General features: G+C 45.8%; 1 protein-coding gene across 5 annotated transcripts in view; it reads right to left on the minus strand.

Annotated features, from left to right (window-relative positions):
* Nucleotides 1–19,557, minus strand: part of Nav1 (neuron navigator 1) — a 240,125-nt gene that overhangs the window by 22,006 nt on the left and 198,562 nt on the right. For 2 of the 5 annotated variants that reach the window (XM_074048652.1, XM_074048656.1), the window contains 12 exons: nt 18,585–18,723; nt 17,843–18,140; nt 16,120–16,813; nt 15,254–15,697; nt 14,625–14,666; nt 13,764–13,912; nt 11,741–11,911; nt 10,568–10,620; nt 9,738–9,761; nt 9,556–9,633; nt 6,233–6,316; nt 5,890–6,001 (listed from right to left, as the gene is read on the minus strand). In XM_074048652.1, coding sequence (XP_073904753.1) covers nt 5,890–6,001; nt 6,233–6,316; nt 9,556–9,633; nt 9,738–9,761; nt 10,568–10,620; nt 11,741–11,911; nt 13,764–13,912; nt 14,625–14,666; nt 15,254–15,697; nt 16,120–16,813; nt 17,843–18,140; nt 18,585–18,723 — 2,288 coding nt within the window. The remainder of the gene's footprint in view (nt 1–5,889; nt 6,002–6,232; nt 6,317–9,555; nt 9,634–9,737; nt 9,762–10,567; nt 10,621–11,740; nt 11,912–13,763; nt 13,913–14,624; nt 14,667–15,253; nt 15,698–16,119; nt 16,814–17,842; nt 18,141–18,584; nt 18,724–19,557) is intronic. The other 3 variants (XM_074048654.1, XM_074048653.1, XM_074048655.1) reach the window with 3 other exon arrangements.

Consider the following 19,557-nt stretch of genomic DNA (forward strand, 5'->3'; position numbering starts at 1 on the left):
TCTAAAACAGGGAATGCAAGGATTAGCAAAGGAGAAGAGGTTGAGTATAGAAAGAACAGAGGTGCTTCAGGTGGGAACACCAGAAAAAGAATTTGAGGCTGAAGAAAAAGTTCAAAGGCACTGTGCTGGAAGGAACCATGGCAGTCTGGAGAAGCAGCATAGGGCACCTGTGGAGGCACAGGAGGAGGTAAGTGTGGAGATTAGGCTCAGGATGGGTTAGGGGACCCCTGAATTGCCTTTAAAAAAAATTTGCCTTTGTGCTCTATGTAATGGGCTGCAGACACTCTGAAGCAAGGGCATAACAACCCTTTCTATGTTTACAACCCTTTTTATTTCAAAATAATGACAGATTCACAGGAAGTTTGCAAAGAAATGTACAGAGAGGTCTATGCACTTTTCACCTGGTCTTCTCCAATCTTAACCCATTGCATAACTACAGTCCCATGTCAAAAGACAATAATGAGAAAGATGAAGCAGAAAATTACACTAGAAGTAGGGGACTTAGGTAGGTGACTATTTGCATAGTTTTAGAAACAAAAGCTGTTAAGTGGAAGAGACACAGATTGTATCTGGTTATTTTCTCCCTCCCTCCATGACCATAAATGGACCTCTTCCTGTTGTGTTGTTGTTCTTTTCTTTCAGTGCTGGGGATCGACCCCCATGCTCTATCATTGGGCTACACTCCAGTCCCAGCAATGGATCTTTAGACCACAGTGATGCTACAAGGAAAACAGGACCCTAGGATCTGTTGTTGGAGCTACCAGCACACATACAGTACTCAGAAAGCTCTTTGTTCACTGATCATCAGCCAAGTTAATGGCAACACAAAGCATTTGGTTCTTTTAAAAAATGTGGAAAAATTCTCAAGAGAATACACTGAGTTGAAGGAAATAAATTTTCACAGATATGAAAAAAGACATGTTTGTCTGTACATGAATAATTATTTCTGGGAAGACTCACAAGAACTCTAAGCAGTACTTACAGGACTGATTTAGGGAAGAGTTTTATAGTTCAACATATATACTTTTGCAAAATTTACCTTTGGAGCTGGCAAATTTTTATTTATTTTTAAGACAGGGTTTCCCTTTGTTGCCCAGGCTGGCCTTGAACCCACAATCCTCCTACTTCTTCTTCCTGAGTGCTGGGATTACAGATATGCACCACCACACCCGCCTTGTCAAAGTTTTATTGCAAAAGACCACGAAGTAAATATTTGGGGCTTTGTGGCAATATGGTCTGTGTCACTACTCAGCACTGCTGCGGCACTAGAGCAGACATAGATGATATGTAAATTAATGATCATGGATGTGTGGCACTAAAACTTTATATGAAAACAAGTGGTGAGCCAGATTTGGCTAATGAGCTATGGTTTGCCTACCCCTAGTTCACATTTCACCTCAGAATATGTATTGCTTTTATGATAATACTCAGTTTCATTGAAATTAGTTAACTGGTGACAAAATGAGACAAGCGTGGCAGTAAACACCTGTCATCTTGGAGGATCTTCAATTGGAGGCCACTCCTACATAGAAAGTTTAAGGAGAATCTGAGCTACCTAGTTAGACCCTGTCTCAAAAAAACAAGGGCTAGGGATGTGACTCAGAGCACTTATGTGACATGTATAGGCAAGGCACTGAATTTCATTCCCAGCATGGAAAGAAAAAAAGAAAAGGTGGCAAAATGAGTGTGTGCATTTGTCTATTTCTTGGAGATTTCAATTACTTGGAGGTTTCAATTAGTTGTGAGTCTATCAACTAAATAAAACATTCTGTATAGAGTACTTTTAAGAGCAAAAGATAAATGTAGAATGATAAATCTTTGGAAAGTTAAGAAATCTTTTGTGCACTTTGAATTTGATGCCATGTAAACTTATTACCTATTTACAAATAAAGGTAGGCATCATTACTTAAGCATTAAATCTTAGAAAGTTCCTAGAAATCCTCCTGACCAAGTTGTGCCTGTGTCAATGCAAACTGAGGTTAGCATGAAAATTCATATGCAAAGAGCAAAGTGTTCTTGGGAAATTAGAAACAGCTGACTATTCCAGCTCTCTCATGGATGAGTGGATTTAGCAAACTGTTTTCTCTGATCTTATTCTCTGCATCCACAAAATAAACTTCACTGGGTTAATTTCTGGAATAAAAGAATATCAACTACATATACCTGTAAAATGCTTAGAAAGGTGACCAGGAAATGATTAGCACTTAATAAAGACTGGCCGTAACTATAAGTGGAATCCAGTGAGCAAGAGAAGTGATGGAAGATGGGGTTAGAGAGAAGAGTACTGTATGCCAGGGTAAAGGTTTTAAATGTATTTTCGCCCTTTCACTTACTTTCCTGGAGTGTTTCAAACACACAGAAAGCTTAAAGCATAGTACAAGGAACACCCAGACACCCTATACCTAATTAAATAACTGCTAATATTTTGTTGTATTCTCTCTCTCATGTACACATGTGTGCACACTTCTCAATTTAAAAATGGCATTTTACCACTACCTGAGGATGCATCTTCAACAAATAGGGGCATTTCTCTACAATATTATCACAAAGAAAATGAACAGTGACTTTTTTTCCCACCTAATCTCTAGTTCACATTCAAATTGGAATGCTTTCTGATCTTAACTGACATAGCTGAATTACTCTGCAGGGTAGTGTAAATAAAGTAAGGAAAGGAGCTGGGCAAGACCAGCTAGCAAGTTATTGCAACAATCCAGGAGAGAAATGGTAAAAACCTGAGCCAGGGAAGTGATAAGAGAGACAGAAAAACAACTGAGATCTACAGAGAAGTACGAAGTAATTTACTGCACAGTGCAAAACAGTGAGGGGCAAGCAAGAGTCATCTCAGTGACTTGGACAATACTTGACATGGGCAAAACTGCAGATGGGAAAGGGTTGGCTTGTTGGGTAAAGGTCATGGCTTTCAATTTCCTGCTTGTTTGTTGAGATGAGGTCTTGCTAACTTTTTGCTGGAGCTGGCCTTGAACTGTGATCCTCCTAATCTCTATCTCCCAAGTAGCTGGGATTACAGGTATGAGCCACCATGCCCAGCTCAAAAAGAACTCTGAAAGCTCAGCAATAAATGACCAACAACCTGGAACCAGGCATAATCCCAGCACTGGGAGACTGAGGTAGAAGGATCAAGAGATTGAGGCAACAAAGCAAGATCCTGTCTTAAGAGCAAAACAAAATAAAACAAAAAATAGTAAAAGTTGTCAAGGACATAAAGAAATTAGTCCTCATGCATTGCTAGTAGGAATGTGAAATGGTGCAGTTACTTTAGAGAACAGCTTGGCAGCTTGTCACGAAGTCTGCCATAGAGCAGTGTTACTTGAAGGTGTATACCCAAGGGATCCACAAAAGCTTGTACATCAATGTTCACAGCCACATTATTCCCAATGAACAAAACATAAACAACTGAATGTCCGTCATTTGATGGATGAGCGGATAAACAAAATGATGTACTGGTAATGATACATGAACTTGGAAACATTTTACGAAGTGAAAGAAGCCAATCACAAAAGACCCATCTATTATATAGTTCCATTTACACTAAATGTTCAGAATGGCCAATCTACAGAGGCAGGAAATAGATTAGTGGTTGCCAGAAGATGGGAGGAAATGGGAGTGGGGAGTGACTGCTGAAGGGAAGGGGATTTCTTTTTGATGTGATGAAAATGTTCTGGAATTAAGATAGTGGTGAGAGCTGGGCCCTGGGGGCTTACACCTATAATCCTAGCTACTCAGGAAGCAGAAATCAGGAGGACTATGGTTCGAAGCCAGCTCTGGGCAAATAGTTTGCAAGACCCTTTCTCAAAAAAAAAAAAAAAAAAAAAAATCCCTTCACAAAAAAAAAAAAAAAAAAAAGGGGGCTGGTGTAGTGGCTCAAGGTGTAGGTTCTGAGTTCAAACTCCAGTACTGCAAAAAAAAAAAAAAAAAGATAGTGGTGATGATTGTGCAACCCTTTCTTGTGCAGTGCTGGGAATTGAACCCAGGGCTTCACACATGGTTGGCAAATGCTCTACCACTGAACTCCATCCCCCCAACCCCTGCAAAACCTTTTGAATATGCTAAAAAGCATATTCAAAAAGCATATTTCTTTTTATTTCTTTATTTCTTTGTGGTGGTACTGGGGCTTGAACTCTACCACTTGAGCCACTCTACCAGGCCCTGAGTTGTATACTTTAAATTGGCCAATTTTACATTATATGAATCACATCTCAATTTAAAACAACAACAAAAAAAAACAAAAAAAGAAAGGTTATGGAAGCTACAGGATAGATACCAAGAAATGGTAGGAAAAAAAGTTTGAGGGTGGTGCCTTGGGGAGTCCCAGTACTTCGAAGGTTCTGTGAAGGAACCAGAGCAGGAAAGAGAGACCAAGATGGGAATGTGACTCAGAAGTTAAGGGAAAAATTTAATGAAGGAGATGTTAATTGGGCCAGATTCTGGAAGACAGCAAGAGAGAAAGAGTAAGAGAGAGAGAGAGAGAGAGAGAGAGAGAGAGAGAGAGAGAGTAGGAGTAGTATTTCTTTTTCTTTGAGACAAGGTCTATATAGCTCAGGCTGGCCTCAAACTCAAAATCCTCCTGTTTTAGCCTTTCTGGTGCTGGGATTATATGCATGGGATTTTAGGGAGAGCATTTTTTTGAGCATCTTTTATTTGGCTCCTTAGCAAGTATTAACATATATTCTCTCAGTTATAGAACAACTTCTGGTTGCATATTATTATCTCCATATTACGGAAGTCAAGTAAAATAAGTACTAAAAATTCTAAGTTGGATTTTGGAAAAATGGGGCCACTGTTGACTTTAGTGAAAGTAGTTTTGGTAGAGTGTTGGTGACAGAAGCATAATTTTAGTGGTGTTAAGTATGAAAGGGAGATGGAAAGGAAGGTCAACTGTGCAGAAGGAAAAGATAGAAGGTTACAGTTAGAAAGGACAAAGGTGGATACACGTTTTTCCCTCTTTAAGACACAAGAGCTTTCAGTAGGTTTATAAGCACGGGAGAAGGAACAGAGATTAAGAGGTCAGAGAGGAAACAAAGCTTATGTGTAGGAGAGTAACTGCTATGGGGAGCCCCAAAGCATAAGGTTAAGGGATCACTCTTGACCAGAAGGGATAGCTCCTTCCAACAAAATGGGAGAAAAGTAGTAGGTGAGGATGGGATGAAAATAAGTACATGGAATGGGGTAGTAGTCAATGGAGGCTCACTTGACGATGTTTTTTCTCTACTAAAGTGACAAGGGCTACGTTCAGAGTGAGTATGTGGAGCTTAGAAGCTGGGAACTGCTGCTAGGGGAATAAAAAAGAAAATCATGGACAAGTAAGAGGATTGCCAAGCTTCCTGAGGGCTTGACTGTAGGTAGAGGTGCAGGTCGTGTGTGTGTGTGGTGCTGGGGACAGAAGCAGGGTTGTGTACACTAGGCAAGTTCCCTACCACTGAGCTATATTTCCAGTCACTAGGCCACAGATTTTTGTGGCCTCATACCACCACTCATCTTGCCTGACTATAGCAAAGCTTGACTGCTTGCTAAATGCCAAAGTCAACTTGCCATGTAAGCTCCATGTGACCTTTCTGTCTTCGGCTGTCTCATTTGAAGAGCAGACTGCATCCCTTTTGGAGAAGTGAGGTGAGGATCAAGTAAGACCAACAGACATTGGCTCCTCAAGAAGAGGTCCCCTCTTCTTGCCCTCCTCCCCTGGGATAATGGGGTCATGCCCCGGTACTCCTCAATGACCAGCTTAGACATCACACTGTAGGGTACCTAGGGGCCCTCAACTTCTAGAAGTTTGACATGAAAGGTGACATACTGTGAGTCCAGATAAAAACCTGCAGTCACCTTTCTTTTACTCCACCCCTGTTCTCCTTAACCCATGGCTGGACATCCTACCTTTGGGTGTGGCTTCTGAAGCATTCAGGGCTCCCTGGATGACTGCCTGGGCCTCTGAGTTCTTTTTCTTTAGAAAGTCTATAGTTTCTCGCAAATCCAGCAGCTCAGTGTCCTAAGAGAGAAATGAAAATAATGTCTCTATCTCTAGGTCAGGGTGGTAGGAGCACTTCCAATGAACCAGACAATGGGGCAGGCCCTGGAATTCTACCAGTCTTGATAAGAGAAGGGCAGGGGACTAACACTGTATGGAGAATCAGGGTGACAATAAGTGCAGGAGAAACTTCCACTAGTGAGGCCGGTAGCCCTGGCCTACGTCTAGAACTCCCCTTTCCAGGTTTCTCACCTTCTCCTCGGCTGTCTCTGCCAGGTGTCGTAGGCGGGATGTCATATTCACCAGGCTCTGCTCGAAAGCAGCTACTAGATTAGCCTGAAACAAACACATAAGGAGGACTTTAAGTTGCATGAGGCTGAGGGAAAATATGACTGCAATGGGCAGTAGCTTTAACAGATTTTCTGTATCTCAGAGCTGACTCTCTTGATGGTTTTAAAGTATTGATTCCCCTGAGAAGACAAGGAGAGCAAAGAGATTTTCTGATGGAAACCAGCTTCCTGAAGAACAAAGACAACATAGGGCAGGCTTTTGGAGGCTCTTAGAGATTTGAGGTCTGGTTTTTGTCATCTATCACAGGAGAGACAGTCTCTCTGGTCTGAGGTATGTGGGTAGCAGGCTTACTGGGAAGGCCATAGCTTTTGGGGTGGGTCCTACAGTTTTTGGTTTCATCCCTCCTCTGCGTAGTGGGCTGGCCCCCATAGGACCAAATAACCTCCAGGCAGGATCTTTTCGGCTCATATCTTCCACCTCTGCTCCCAGAGTGGATCTCTTTCCATTTTCAGTTCCTTCTGGCTTTGGAGCTGCATCTTCTTCCTGGTTTCTTCAGGCTCCACTTTGCAGGATAGGTGGAAAGTAGCTTAAGAAACTTCAGGGGCATTCCATAGATTGGCCACTAGGGGTCAGGTCAGCTTCTTGAGGTGGTCTAGATCCCACAGGGCCCTCTGGAGAGCAGGCTGGAGAAGACCATGTGGCGGGTGGTCTGAACTCTAGGTGGCCAAGTGGCAGCAAGATGCATAGGAATGGTCAAGGGAGTGAAGCATGGAACCAGAAAAGCGAACACACAAGGCTGGAGAAACAGCCATCTGTGAGGGAATCCCAGCAAGTAGATGAGTCTGGCCAGAAGCAATAGACACAGGCAAGGTTCAGTAGCTCAGGCCTGAAATCCTGGCTACTCAGGAGGCAGAGATGGAAAGCATCACAGTTTGAGGCCAGACCTGGCAAAAAGTTAGTGAGACCCTATCTGAAAAAAATAACTAAAGAAAAAAGGGGCTAGGGGTGTGGTTCAAGAGGTAGAACACCTGCCTAATAAGTGGGAGACCCCAAGTTCAAATCCCATACTTAAAAAAAAAAAAAAAAAAAAAAAGCAATGGACATATTCTGTGGTGGCCTTTCACACAGACCAGTGCCCTTGAAACCTGCCTGGAGCCTTCTGGTGTGGGACCACGACTGGAGGCCATCTCTTGGTGCCATGTCATTCTCCCCTTCCACTTTTACTATAAATCCGTCAAGGCCTGGGCTCTCTAGCAGACACATGTCATGACCTGAGCAGTTTTCTTTTACCTTCTGTCTTTTTGCCCTCAGGTCTTTTCATTTGCTTTCCTCCATCCCTGTGTACATCTGTAGACAGGCAGCTCATAGTCCTAGAAATTTACTCATGAACCCCAAAGAATCCTGACCTCCTGTGTGCTTTTCTGTGTCAGCCTCTCCTCATCTGGGGGACCGGGCTTTCCTCTCTGCCATATTTCCATCCCATATCCTGAGCCTTCGCTTAATTCCATCTTCATACTAGGATGCCTGGAGGATCACAGGGCTAGTATGCTACAGTAGAGAGGCTAGCATTGGCAGGGGTAAAGTGGCCCAGGCCCTTCCCTGTCCAGGGTGTGTCCTTAGCTTGCAGCTTAGATGTTCCATGCAACAGGGCCAAAGTTTTGTCCACATCAGGACATCCTGTGGGATGCTGTGGGACCTTCCCAGAGTCCTGGCACCACATCTCCTACTTGAGGGTAGGGCTCTGGCCCTTGGCAAAAATCTGCATCTAGATTGAGAACGTACCATGTCTGGGTGTTTAGCATGTTCTCTCCTAGCCAAATGGAACTTCCTGTTCTAAGAAAAATCACCCTCTAAATTCATTTTCTTGGCCCTACACCAGCCTTGACAGCATGATGGCTGACAGATTGCCGTGTAAATGAATCAGATAGAATAATGTTCTCTGCCTCCCTGGCGCCTCTCTCCCCCAGCATCTCTCAGACATGAATTTCCTGGGGTGTGCAGGACATGACCCAGGCCACTGGCCATGATGGGTGTGGCATATGATTCTTGTTTATGTTACAATTCTTATGGGTCTCCAAGAGTGGAAAAAAGAACTTGATATGAGCTTCAAACAAATCAGTAAGAATAAACTTATGACTTGGGGGTTTGGGAAGAGAGAATATAGACAATAATCAATGTGGTGAGGGAGCTGCTGAGGAAATACACTGGAAACACTCAAAATTTGATAGAGATTTTGTAGTTTCTACCTGATTCCCAAGGACAGACAGCTGGATTCCCCAGAGAGGAAGGGAAGAGAGAAAACCAGAAACTACTGCGGAAATTGCAAACATGGTTACTTTTGCGCACACACTTGCCAAGCTCCTGTGGATCCGGCTCAGCTGTTGTTTACAGCACTGGAGGACAATGGCTCTTAGGTTCTGTTTGCAACTCAGTCACAAGGGAGAAACCACCACAACCTAGTTAAGACAAGGTGGCTTCATTTCTCCCCATCTCACAGTGCAGAAAAACTAAGGCTTAAAGAAAGGCACTAACTCATCCTAGATGGATCTCCTGAGGGCAGGCTGAGGGCAGAAACAAAGAATGCTGGCTCCCAACTGCAAGCTCACACTGTTTCTGCCAGCTGCCCAGGGAGAATACTAGGTAGGGTCACTTGCAAACCAAGTTAGCCAGAATGAGAGCTAGGTTTCTAAGTGTGCCACGGTCACTAGACAGAATTCTAATGACCTATTCTGTGCCTGCCCACTTATGTGGCATGAACAAAGACATGAGCACACCCTCGGGCAATGGGAAAGGGTTCTAAGGGCTTGGTAAGTATAATCCATAACTATTTTGTCCATGGCCAATGGCAAGGTTGTTTCTGCATCCCTGTGGAACCACTGACAATCATCTTTTCTCTCTCTAGGAAGGTCAAAAACCACCAGACACCAACTCACCCATGCCTATTAATTAGGATGCAGGCAAAAGTGTGTTTTTTTGTTGTTGTTTTGTTTTTGAGACAGGGTCTTGTTATATAGCCTACGCTGGCCTCAAATTTGAGATCTTCCTGCCTCCACCTTGCAAGTGCTGGGATTACAGGCACACACTACCATGCACAGTTCTTTATAAAGGATCAGAGGAGGTGAAGGACAATCCTCAATCCTCCCTTGCAGAGCGGTGAAGAAGACCCACTCCCTTGTAGTCTAAGCCCAGGGTACACTTTGTTAGATAACTTTCCTTTTTTGCCTGAAATTATCTAACTGTGATCAAAATAATGGCCCTGGTCTTTCCCTATATCAGGCACTCACATTGGCAGAAAGCTGAGATGTCAAGGTGGCCACTTTTTCCTGGGATGATTCCAGTTCCCTACGAAGCTTCCGGATTTGCTATGAAAGAAAAAGACAAATTACTGGTGGCAGAAGTAGAAGACTTGGAAGGAAAATGGGGTGCAGTGGTGTTAACAAGCAGAGACCAAGGCTTTGCACCCTACCTCAGATTGCATCCTCTCCTCAGCCTGAAGAAGGGAGCACAGAAGGAGAGAGAGAGAGAGAGAGAGAGAGAGAGAGAGAGAGAGAGAGAGAGAGAGCAGGTGGTTACTATGGAGGCAAAGAAGGCAGGCCCAAGTGGCAGGGAGAGATGAAGAAAGCATGATTCAGAGGTGCAGAGAGACTGTTTCCTCTCCCTGGATCTTCATGGGACTTGGCTCAGACCTACACTAGGGTTTAAATAAGAGATTTCTCTGGTGCTTATCTCTGGTCTACTTTCTGGCTGCTAACAAGGCTAGCAAATGAAACTGGTTGGGCTGAAATGAATCCTAGCAACTTGAAGGGGTAAGAATTGGAGGGCAAAGCAAACTGAAGACTCAAAGGATACCTAAAAGGATACCACACCTTCTGTATGTGGTACCCTGCAATAAACATTCAGTCAACACTGTACATTATTGGGATTCTAGAAGCTTAGAAACCTACCATCTCACCTTGCCATAAATGCTTCCCACTTAGCATGGCAGAATAAGTTCTCTGTAATGAGGAGCTCCTCCATTTTTCAAAGGAGGGAAACAAAAAGCACCAGAGTTGCTCAGGAATTAGTGGTGAGGCCAGAAAGACCACTGAGGTTGTGAGGCACCTAAATGAATGCTCCAAGCTCTAGGAACCTTCCCTATCTCTTCCCAGATCTATCGGGTGTAATGTAGAGATGGCAGTGCTCTCCCTCGCCCTCCTCCTCACCCCCCCAGTTACCCAACCAAAGGAGGTCCCAGGGAGTGAGAATGGAATGGTAGGTTTTTGGAAATGAGGGAGGAAGGGGAGTTCATGTTCTTACTGAGGAGTAAGTGGAGGAGGCACTGGAGGCCAGGGACAGCACCGAACCATGAACTGAAAGAGAAGAGAAACACAGGGTGTTAGAAGGAGGTCCAGAGTCCAAGGCTTCCTGGGAAGATCCCTAAGACAGGAGCTCGTGTTCTGATTCTGGAGGGCATCTGGAGTAAACAGAAAGAGTGACACAGGGCACCCAACTGGTATCCCAACAGCCCAAAGCAGCAAGTGTCCAAGAAGATGGTTCCGAGTAGAGACAGCCTCCCTTGTCATCTACATAATCTGGCAGCCCAGGTCTGGATCCAGGTGGTCCCTTGCTCAGGCTGCTCCGAGGGGCGCAGGGGTCCAGGGAGAGGGAAAGGAAATTTTCATGGATAGTTGCCATTTCGTCTTCCCAGTCAGGAAAGTACTTTTAGCTGCAGAGGGGGGGAGTTTCTCATTAGAGTTGCTCAGAACAATACTCCAGTGCTGTCTATGCCTCCTCTGCTCAACACTGGGGGGCTTGCCGGGGAGCCTGGGGACCGTTGAGATAAAAAAAAGTATTTAAATGGGGGAAAACATGTTCTGATTATTCAATAGCGCCTATAGCAAGAACTAAAGCATGTCTGCAATTAATGCTTTCTAAAATGAGCATCCTGAGAACAGTAACAGGAAGCCTACTGGACCCCATGGCCTGATCTTCCAGTCTCCACCAACATGAACACCCAGATCACCATCACTATTTAGATGGCCCTCCCAGAAGCTAATCTTTGAAACATTCTGGCAAGAGGAACGAGATGCCTAGTTCCTTGTAAGGACTGAAGAGCCAGCATGATGTCCCTGCATCTTTTTTAACACTCTGAGAGACTTTGGGCAGGAAAGGCTATGGCTAGAATGAGGACAAAAGTTCTGGTTTTCAGAGCATCCAGAGGAGTACTGCTGAACCCTTCCAATCTCAGCTTCCCTCCCCAGCCCCCATGAGAGATGCTCCATCCCAAACGCCAGTGCTAGATGGTGCCACCCAAGGTTTCTGGGCCCCCAGACCCTTCAAAGGTATGGGAAGAGCGAGCTGAAATGGCCCGAGTCGAGTCAATGTCTTGTGAATCATGTGTGTGTGTGTGGTGGTGGCAGTGGTGGGGTGGTGGGGGAGGGGCCCAGCAGAGCTGGAATGAGCGTGAGCCGCGCTGGCATGAAGTCTCACCATCGTCCGTGGGGTCTCGGAAGGATCCTGACCGTATCATTCCCTTGGGTCTCTCAGCCAGGGACAGGGTGCTCCCCGTTTGGGAGCCGCTGTACAGCTCGAAGGCCGCCTCGTGGGTGGGGATGCTGTTGGAGCGGGTGATTCTTGGCGTGGTGGCCGCAGTGGGACTCACTGGAAGGACAGAGGGAAGGGGGACAGGAGAAGGAGGGGGAGGTAGGAGAAGAGGCAGGGTCATCAGCTCACTGGTCCTTTGGGGGATGGAGTACCAGGAGCGTGGGAGGCGATAGGAAGAGGGTGGGAGAGGAAGGGACAGGTGGGGTGGTGGGAGTGTGCAAGCAGCTGGCAGTTAGGAGCGGGGTCGCTCTTGGGGATGTCAAGCCCTAGTGGGGAAGGACCCTGCTGTCTGGAATAAGGGCCTTCCCTCCACCCTGCCTGCCTCAGAGGTGTAGCTTTTGAAGGTTAGGCTGGGGGCCTGGCAGCTTTTCCGAAACCTTCACATCACTACGATGTGCCTGGGATGAGTTTGGGATGTTGTGGTTCTCTAAAACACAATAGGCAGCTTGGGAAGATTGAGAATTCAGACCAAGACTCAGGTCTGAATGATGAAAACAAACCAACAGAGAAGGAGGCTAGGCCATGGGATCCAAAGGGCACAGCACTATGGGAAGGAGTCAGTTCTTCTGCAAAGCTGTGTCACTCTAGGTCACTTTAGGTCAGCTCTAAAGCATCAAGAAATATGTCCCTCTCTACCTAGCATTTCCCTGGCTTGAAAGTCAGACCACCTGAGCAATAAAAAGTGTCAGGTTAGGCTATGGAATCTGCTTTGGAGCTGGGCTCTGCTGATTTACCAACCTACAAAACCCTTCCCTTTTGCCCCTTGCTGGGATGACAGCCTTTCAGGGCTCATGCCCTCATGAAGTTCCCCTGTTGATTCTTTTGCCTCCACACAGGCATGTGGATGTGCATATCTAACCTGTCTGCAAAGACCTGTGCAAAAGATTTCATACCTCTGCCTCAATCCATAAGTTGATTATCGTATAGCCCAGTCCCTCCTGCAGCACAAATGCCTTTCTTGTTTGGTCCTCATTGGAGATGGAAAACAAGTTGGCCCCATCCTAAATTCAATAGGCTTTAGAGGCCAGATGACCCTGCCTTAAAGCACAAATGACCCTGATTCCTAGTCTTTCCTCAAATTCCCACAGTCACTACACAGGCATGTCATAGGTCCTTGTCCTACATTTACTGCTATCTTTCACTCAGTTGGAAAAAAGAGACAGATTTAGAGAGAAACAGGAAACAAACAACAGGCCTATCCCAGGTCCTGTGCTAAAGCGGTTCTTATTAGGCCAATCTTGGCACAGTGCTTCCCCAAACCAGGGTTGGTGTGGGTCTGTTCAGCCAGGCCCTTCACCCGAGGCTTCTTCCCCTCCCTGTCTCTGAGTCATTGAGCCACTTCCTTCTTTGTCAGCTTTCCCTCCTTCCCAGGCTTTACAGAGGGTGTGACCAGGACATGTCTTAGTCACCTCTGCCTTTAGGGACAGGATGGCCCTGGCTCACCCAGAGCATTTGTGGGGATCTGGACTTTTCTGGATGTAGAGACAGGTCCACCCTTCTCAGTCAACAACCTTTCCTTGCTTGTTCTCTACCAGTCTGATCCGTTAGGATTGTCCTTACCGGCTGGTCCCCCAGTGCTGGGCATGGTGGCTCCTTTTTGGCAGCTCAGTGTGCCTGGTCACTGTACTGGTTTAATCTCTGGGCTTCAGTTTATGGCCTTTTCATGCCATCATTCAGACTCTGATACTGTAAGGACCCTACAACATGTGTCCAAGAGCAATTTTCATTTTAGACCTTGGGACACTTTGCCTCAATCCTAGTTTGGGTGGATAAACTGAGGCACCATGAAACAACCCAATACAGAGTGTGAGTCAAATACCAAATGAAACTCCAAGCCCAGCTGCGTTGCTTCACCCTGCATCATAACCCCTGCTTCCTCCCATGCCACAGAGTGATCAGAAACACTGACCTATGTTGGTAAGCTGGCCCTTTGCGCTCAAAGACATGGACAGTGCAGGGGGGGAGGGCAGCTCTGCCTGGTCGTCTGATTCTGGCAGCCCACCGATGGTGTGGGAGTGCCGTCTCTCCTTGATCTCCTCCTGGGGCTGAAGCTGGTACCTGTAGAGACAGCGGAAGAACTCAGTCTGGGCCACTATGAGATGACACAGAGGCTTGGTCGTGTGTGGGAATGTCTGAGCTAGGTTGGAGTAGGAGATTCTGAAAGGGGGACAAGGAAAAGGGGCTACAGTCAGGGTAGGATCAGGAGATGGTGACTCAGTATCCACCCCCAGACCTTTTAGACTATGCTGAAGGACCAGCAAGTACTGTCATGAGAGCTCCTTGAGGGCAGGAGCAGAAAGGATGAAGGAGGCCTTAGAACCTCTTCCCCAAGATTCAGGACAGACCTTAATGACTCCATGTGTGGGTTTTCAGACCACAGCAGTCTCCACCCAACTGAACAACTTAGTGCTGTCTTAACAATGGAGGAACCTGGAATGTCCTATCCCTTGCCCATCTGAGTGGCCCCAGAAGCACACTGTAAAGGAGGAAAATTACACAGAGGAAGTTCAGCCAGGATGCGGATAGCACAGGCTGGTACAGGTAAGCATCTGATTCCCATGTGCAAACTCGTTTCTCACCTGTCACCAAAGAAATCCACTTGCTGGAAAAGCTGACTCAAAGGATGTTACACTTGGGCAGGACTCTCAGATAAAAGGGCCACTGGCCACTCAATCAATTCATGCATGAGGTTTGGGATGGATGGGTTGGGAATTTTCATACAGACCAGGAGCCCCAGGTAGAGGAAAGAAAAAACACACTTAAGGGTTACCTGAGCCCTTTCTTGGGAAGGGTGTTCCGATCCCGCTGATTACTGAGGAGACAAAAGAAAGAGAGAGAGGAGAGAGAGATGTGGATCTATCTTAGAAACTAGAGTTTGGGACCATAGTCTTGAAGAATGCAGACTCTGGACTTAGGACATTAAACTATGAGATCCTTTATCTCTATAAACAAAATAGGAAGACTGTCACAACTAAGGTTGTAGCTTACACTTGGGGAATTTATCTGAAATGTTAAATGTTTTTCTCAAGTTAGGAGTTAAGATGTAGTTAGCTATTTAAAAGATCAGATTATAGTAGGTAAAGACAAGAACATGATAAAATAAAAATTATTTTGGACCAAGAAGCAAAAGCTTTGGGTGATAGGTAAAATGAATTATGAGTTCTTAGAGAAGTCACTTGATTTTTTATGCACTGGTTTCCATATATGAGAGGAAAACAAAACCACCCAACCTGTCTCATGGAGTTGTTGTGAAACAAATGAGCTTACTTAAAATATGGGAAAAAATTTAAAAGTCACAAAGTAGCAATCAAATATAGGACACTATTGCTAATGGCCAAACAAGCCAAAGATATGGACATAGTCTCAGGTTCAAGTTCAGCTCTGTCTGCACCCACCTACCTGTCCAATTGTCCAGTCCTGGGGCTTCCACTCCAGGTCAGCTCTTCTGTCTCTTCTTCTGAGGGGGCAGCAGGGGCAGCAGGGGGGGTGGGGATGGGAGAACTGCTGGAGAAGACATTGGGCAGGCTCATGGGCATCTGAAGGGACTCCATGCTCCTGTGCAGGCTTGAGAGTTTGGGGTACATGCGGGTCTCCTTTGGGACACTGAAGCCACTCATTAGCTCCAGGCCCTGGGAGAAGCTGGCTGAGTTAATATTGAGGATGGGAGCTGGACTGGGAGTGAAGCAAGACGGGAGGGGGCCCCCAGTTGCTGAGCTTGTAGCATGCAGATCTGGGACCTTTGAGGCATGAGTGTCACTGGATGATGGTAGATCCAGACTGTTGGAGTTGACCTTGTCTAGATTGGCTAGTGAGGGTGGCTTCACAAAGCTCTTAGCTGTGGCCCTGAGAGAAGTAAAGGTAAAATAAAATATTTAGTCTCCTTGTCTTCTGGCGTTTGCTAAGTACAGAGGCTTGAACTAATGCTGCTGAGAAATCAGTAGGGAGGAGATCTGATATCTGGCTTAGAACACCTTCAGTCTTAATAAGGGAGATGATACATATACATGTGTAAGTAAATATGGTAAAACCATCCATACAAGTGCTAATGATGGATCAAGTATTGACAGGGAATATAAACAAAATGAGTTTTGAATATAGTTTTGAAAGGGGGAGAAGAGACTTGGCATACAGGACAGGGGACGGGAAAGATCCACTAAAAGGCCTAGAGGCAACAGTGGATAGGCCATGCCACACCTAGTTTAAGGGAAGGGGGGATATGCAAAAGAATGACAAAATAGACAAAGAGGACTGTCCAGTTAGAGTACCTGAGAGGGGTTGGTGGCAGCTCTGCTAATTTGGTGGCAGGGGTGTGGCTTGCTTGGTTCTTGGGAGTGCTTTCTGGGGAGCCAATGCTCTTTAAGGAGATGTTGTCTGAGTCCAAGGCCACTGCTTTGGCTTTGGCCTTTTCCTTTTCCCGGTCTGTTTGATTGACAGGAGCTGGAGTGGTTCGCCCACTGGCAACCTTGGAAGGCTCCTTCAGTCTGGAGGGTGTAAGGCCTCCCTGCTTGGTGCTGAGGAGACTGGGGTCAATGCTGCTGCTAACAGGGCGAGGTCCACCCCGCCCACCGGTCACGCTCATAGAACTGGACTTGGCTGGCCTGGGCAGGCTGCGATACTGGATGTTGGAACGGGCTCCAGGAGCCAGGAATCCGGGCTCTGCACTATTGGACACATCTAAACTAGTCTTGCGTCCATTTACTGGCTTGACAGGGATGCCTGAGGACTTCTGGATCTTGCTGAGAGTGGCTGAGCCACCAGTCTGCATGACAGTGGCTGTGCCTGTGGCAGGAGGAGGCTTCTTGTAGCCAAAGGATCCTGAAGTGGAGGGGCGAGCGATGCCCGATGGGGGCTTCTTAGCATCACTCAGGCGATCCCGGCCGGCATCAGAAGAGGAGCGCTGTAACCCAGTGTTCTTCACTGCCAGCTTACCTTTGTCTGTAGCTTTGCCTTCAGGTTTTCCTACAGGAGGGCAGGAAATGAGATAAGAAGAGCTGACACTGACCAACACCTTAGAAATCTTTTTCTTCCTCTCTGGAGGAGAAGAGAACACTGTCAAAGTGAGGGGGGGTAGACTTTTTTTTTTTGCTCCTGGAGGAGAAGGGTTCGGTTTGGTTAAAATGGCAGTGGCAACCACAAAGATGATCAAGAAGGAAGTAGGTGTAATAACTGGTCAAGGAGGGGAATGAGTAAGGCAGTATCTATTAGTAATTAGAGACAGGGGGAAATACTGATTGAGGCTAAAAGTGACCAAGGGGCCAACTCTGGGAGCACTATAATTCTCTTGAGGTCAAGCATCTTATGAAGATAAGTACACAGAATAGATGTCTTGGGAGAGGAAAGAAAGAACCCAATAAAGAAGTGTTTGAAGGGAAGTCGAAACTAGTCTTTGACCAGAACATACTCTCTTCCCCCACCCCCCCTTTTTTTTTTTTCAATATTAGGGTTTGGACTCAAGACCTTCTTGCACTTGCTAGACAGGCACTCTACCACTTGAGCCACTCTGCTAACCCTTTTTCTATTGGTTATTTTTGAGACAGGGTCTCACTCTATGCCTGGGCCAAACTGGACCGCGATCCTCTTATTTTTGCTTGCACATGTAGCTGGGATGGCAGGTGTTCACCACCTGTGCCCAACCATTGGTTGAGGTGGGGTCTTGCAAACCTTCCCTGGGCTGGCCTCAAACAGTGATCCTCCACCTGATCTCCACCTCTTAAGGAACTAGGATTACTGGCTTGAGCCACTGCACCCAGCCCTCTTCTACCTCATATCAGCTGTGTGATGTTATCCCAGTCACTTAACCTCTATGAGTTTGTTCCCACATTTGAAAAATGGAGATACTAATACCCATCTTTCCTAACTTAGAGGACTGTCCTAAAGATCAGATAAAAAAGCAATATACAAATGTTTATTATTCTATGGGTTAATGACCATTAAGAAGAACAACCAAAGAAATAGGCCTTTGCCCTCATCCCTTTATTTGAGGCTCACCTGCTACTTTGAGGGCACTCTGGGCTGTATGAGTGATGGGGGAAGTGACAGCCACCGGTGGGGTCTTGCCCTTCTTCAGGGACCCTGGGTGTCCTAGGCTGATGGGCTTTTTCAATTCTCCACTCTTGGATGACTCATCACAGCTCTCAGGCCTCTCTCTTCGCCACTTAGAAGTCCCAGGCTCCATCTTCAGGCTACCACTGTCGTACTCCAGTTTTTTGGGGGTTTTCTCCTCTGATTCACTAAACCAGCTCAGCCCACTTTCTGCCAGAGAGCGCTTCTCTGAGTCTGTGCGCAGCTAAAGAGAAGAAGAGCAAAAGGCAGAGTGAGATACTCACATGGGGATGGAGAAATGGCCAGGTGAGGGCATATATTTTCTGAGTAGGTGGTCCTGATTGTCCCAGAGTAGCAAGTCAACCCAGGTTTGTATCTACAACCCTAGGGTTCCCAAGAGAAGCTCTTTCTTTTTCTCTGGGTTTCTCTCTCCCTCTCTCTCTCTCAATCTCTCTCTCTCTCTCTCAGTTGGAATAGTTCTTACATGTATCTCTTCAGATAGATGTGACCACAAAATATAGACTCCATGACAACATGTACTATGTTGGTGACTGCTTGGCCAAAAGCCTATGAGAAGCAATTCCATGGAATGGGTGTGTATGTGCAAGTGCACACACAGGCATCACCCAGTTATTTCTCTTGTGGCTCATCTTGACGTGGTGGCCTTGGTGTCTGCACACTCACGTACCACTATTGTAGAGTTCCTGCGAGAAGCAGTGGGAGTGGTTGGGAGGGAGTTGAGCGAGGAGCTGGCATTGAACTCTTCTGAGCTGAGGTTGTCTGAGGCATCACTGAGCCCACTACTGATGGAGCTGCTTTCATCCCAACTGCAGGACAACAGAGAAAGGTTAGCAGTTAAAACAGAAGATGAGGTGAGAAAACAGTCTTCCATACTGATAGAAGGGTGGCACAGAACCATTCTTCCAGAAGAAGAAAGCTTAGGATTTGTCCTGGGTTTGCCAGTCATTTAGTGTGATGGCAGTCCTTGTAATTGATGATGTTCTTTTATAAATAGAAAAGACTCTGTGTGTATCTGGCAAGAGAAGATGTTATTTTTCCTTTACAGGAATGTATATGATAAAGACATGGTAATTTTGGGATACATTTAATTATACAAACCAATTTCCTCTTCCTATAAAGAGCCTCCATTCTTATAATTACCTCTGTTCATTTTTAGATGTGTTCTCCAGGTGTTCCCCCAACCTCTTCCTAAAAATTTTGTAGACCTGGTAACAAGAACCTGAAAAAGATTTCTCTGTTCTAGAACCCTCAGCCCTGTTCCCCACCTTTTACAGTCCTCCATGCTGGGGCCAGGTGCTGTTTCTAAACAGCATGCGTTGCTTTTCTGGTGAATGAACCAAACGTAAGGTGCCATGGCTGGGCAGAGATGCCAGGTTCCTGATGAATGGTTTCATTTCCCTGCCAATTTCTTAGAGTATGAGATTTATGGTTCAACATCTGAATCTGTAAACATCTGTACTCCAAGGACCCTGGCCCATGTACAAAATGAACTTATTTACAGTTTCCATTATCTTTGAACTTGAGCTTTATAACCTTTTCTCAGTGTTCAGTCTTTACTGTCAGAAAGTCTGTTCTTAACATCTCAATCAAACTGCCTCCTGTCACACACACCACCTCCTTGTTCTATCCTTGTTTGCTGT

The sequence above is a fragment of the Castor canadensis genome, chromosome 11 (genome assembly GCF_047511655.1).
Source record: "Castor canadensis chromosome 11, mCasCan1.hap1v2, whole genome shotgun sequence".
NCBI lineage: Eukaryota > Metazoa > Chordata > Mammalia > Rodentia > Castoridae > Castor > Castor canadensis.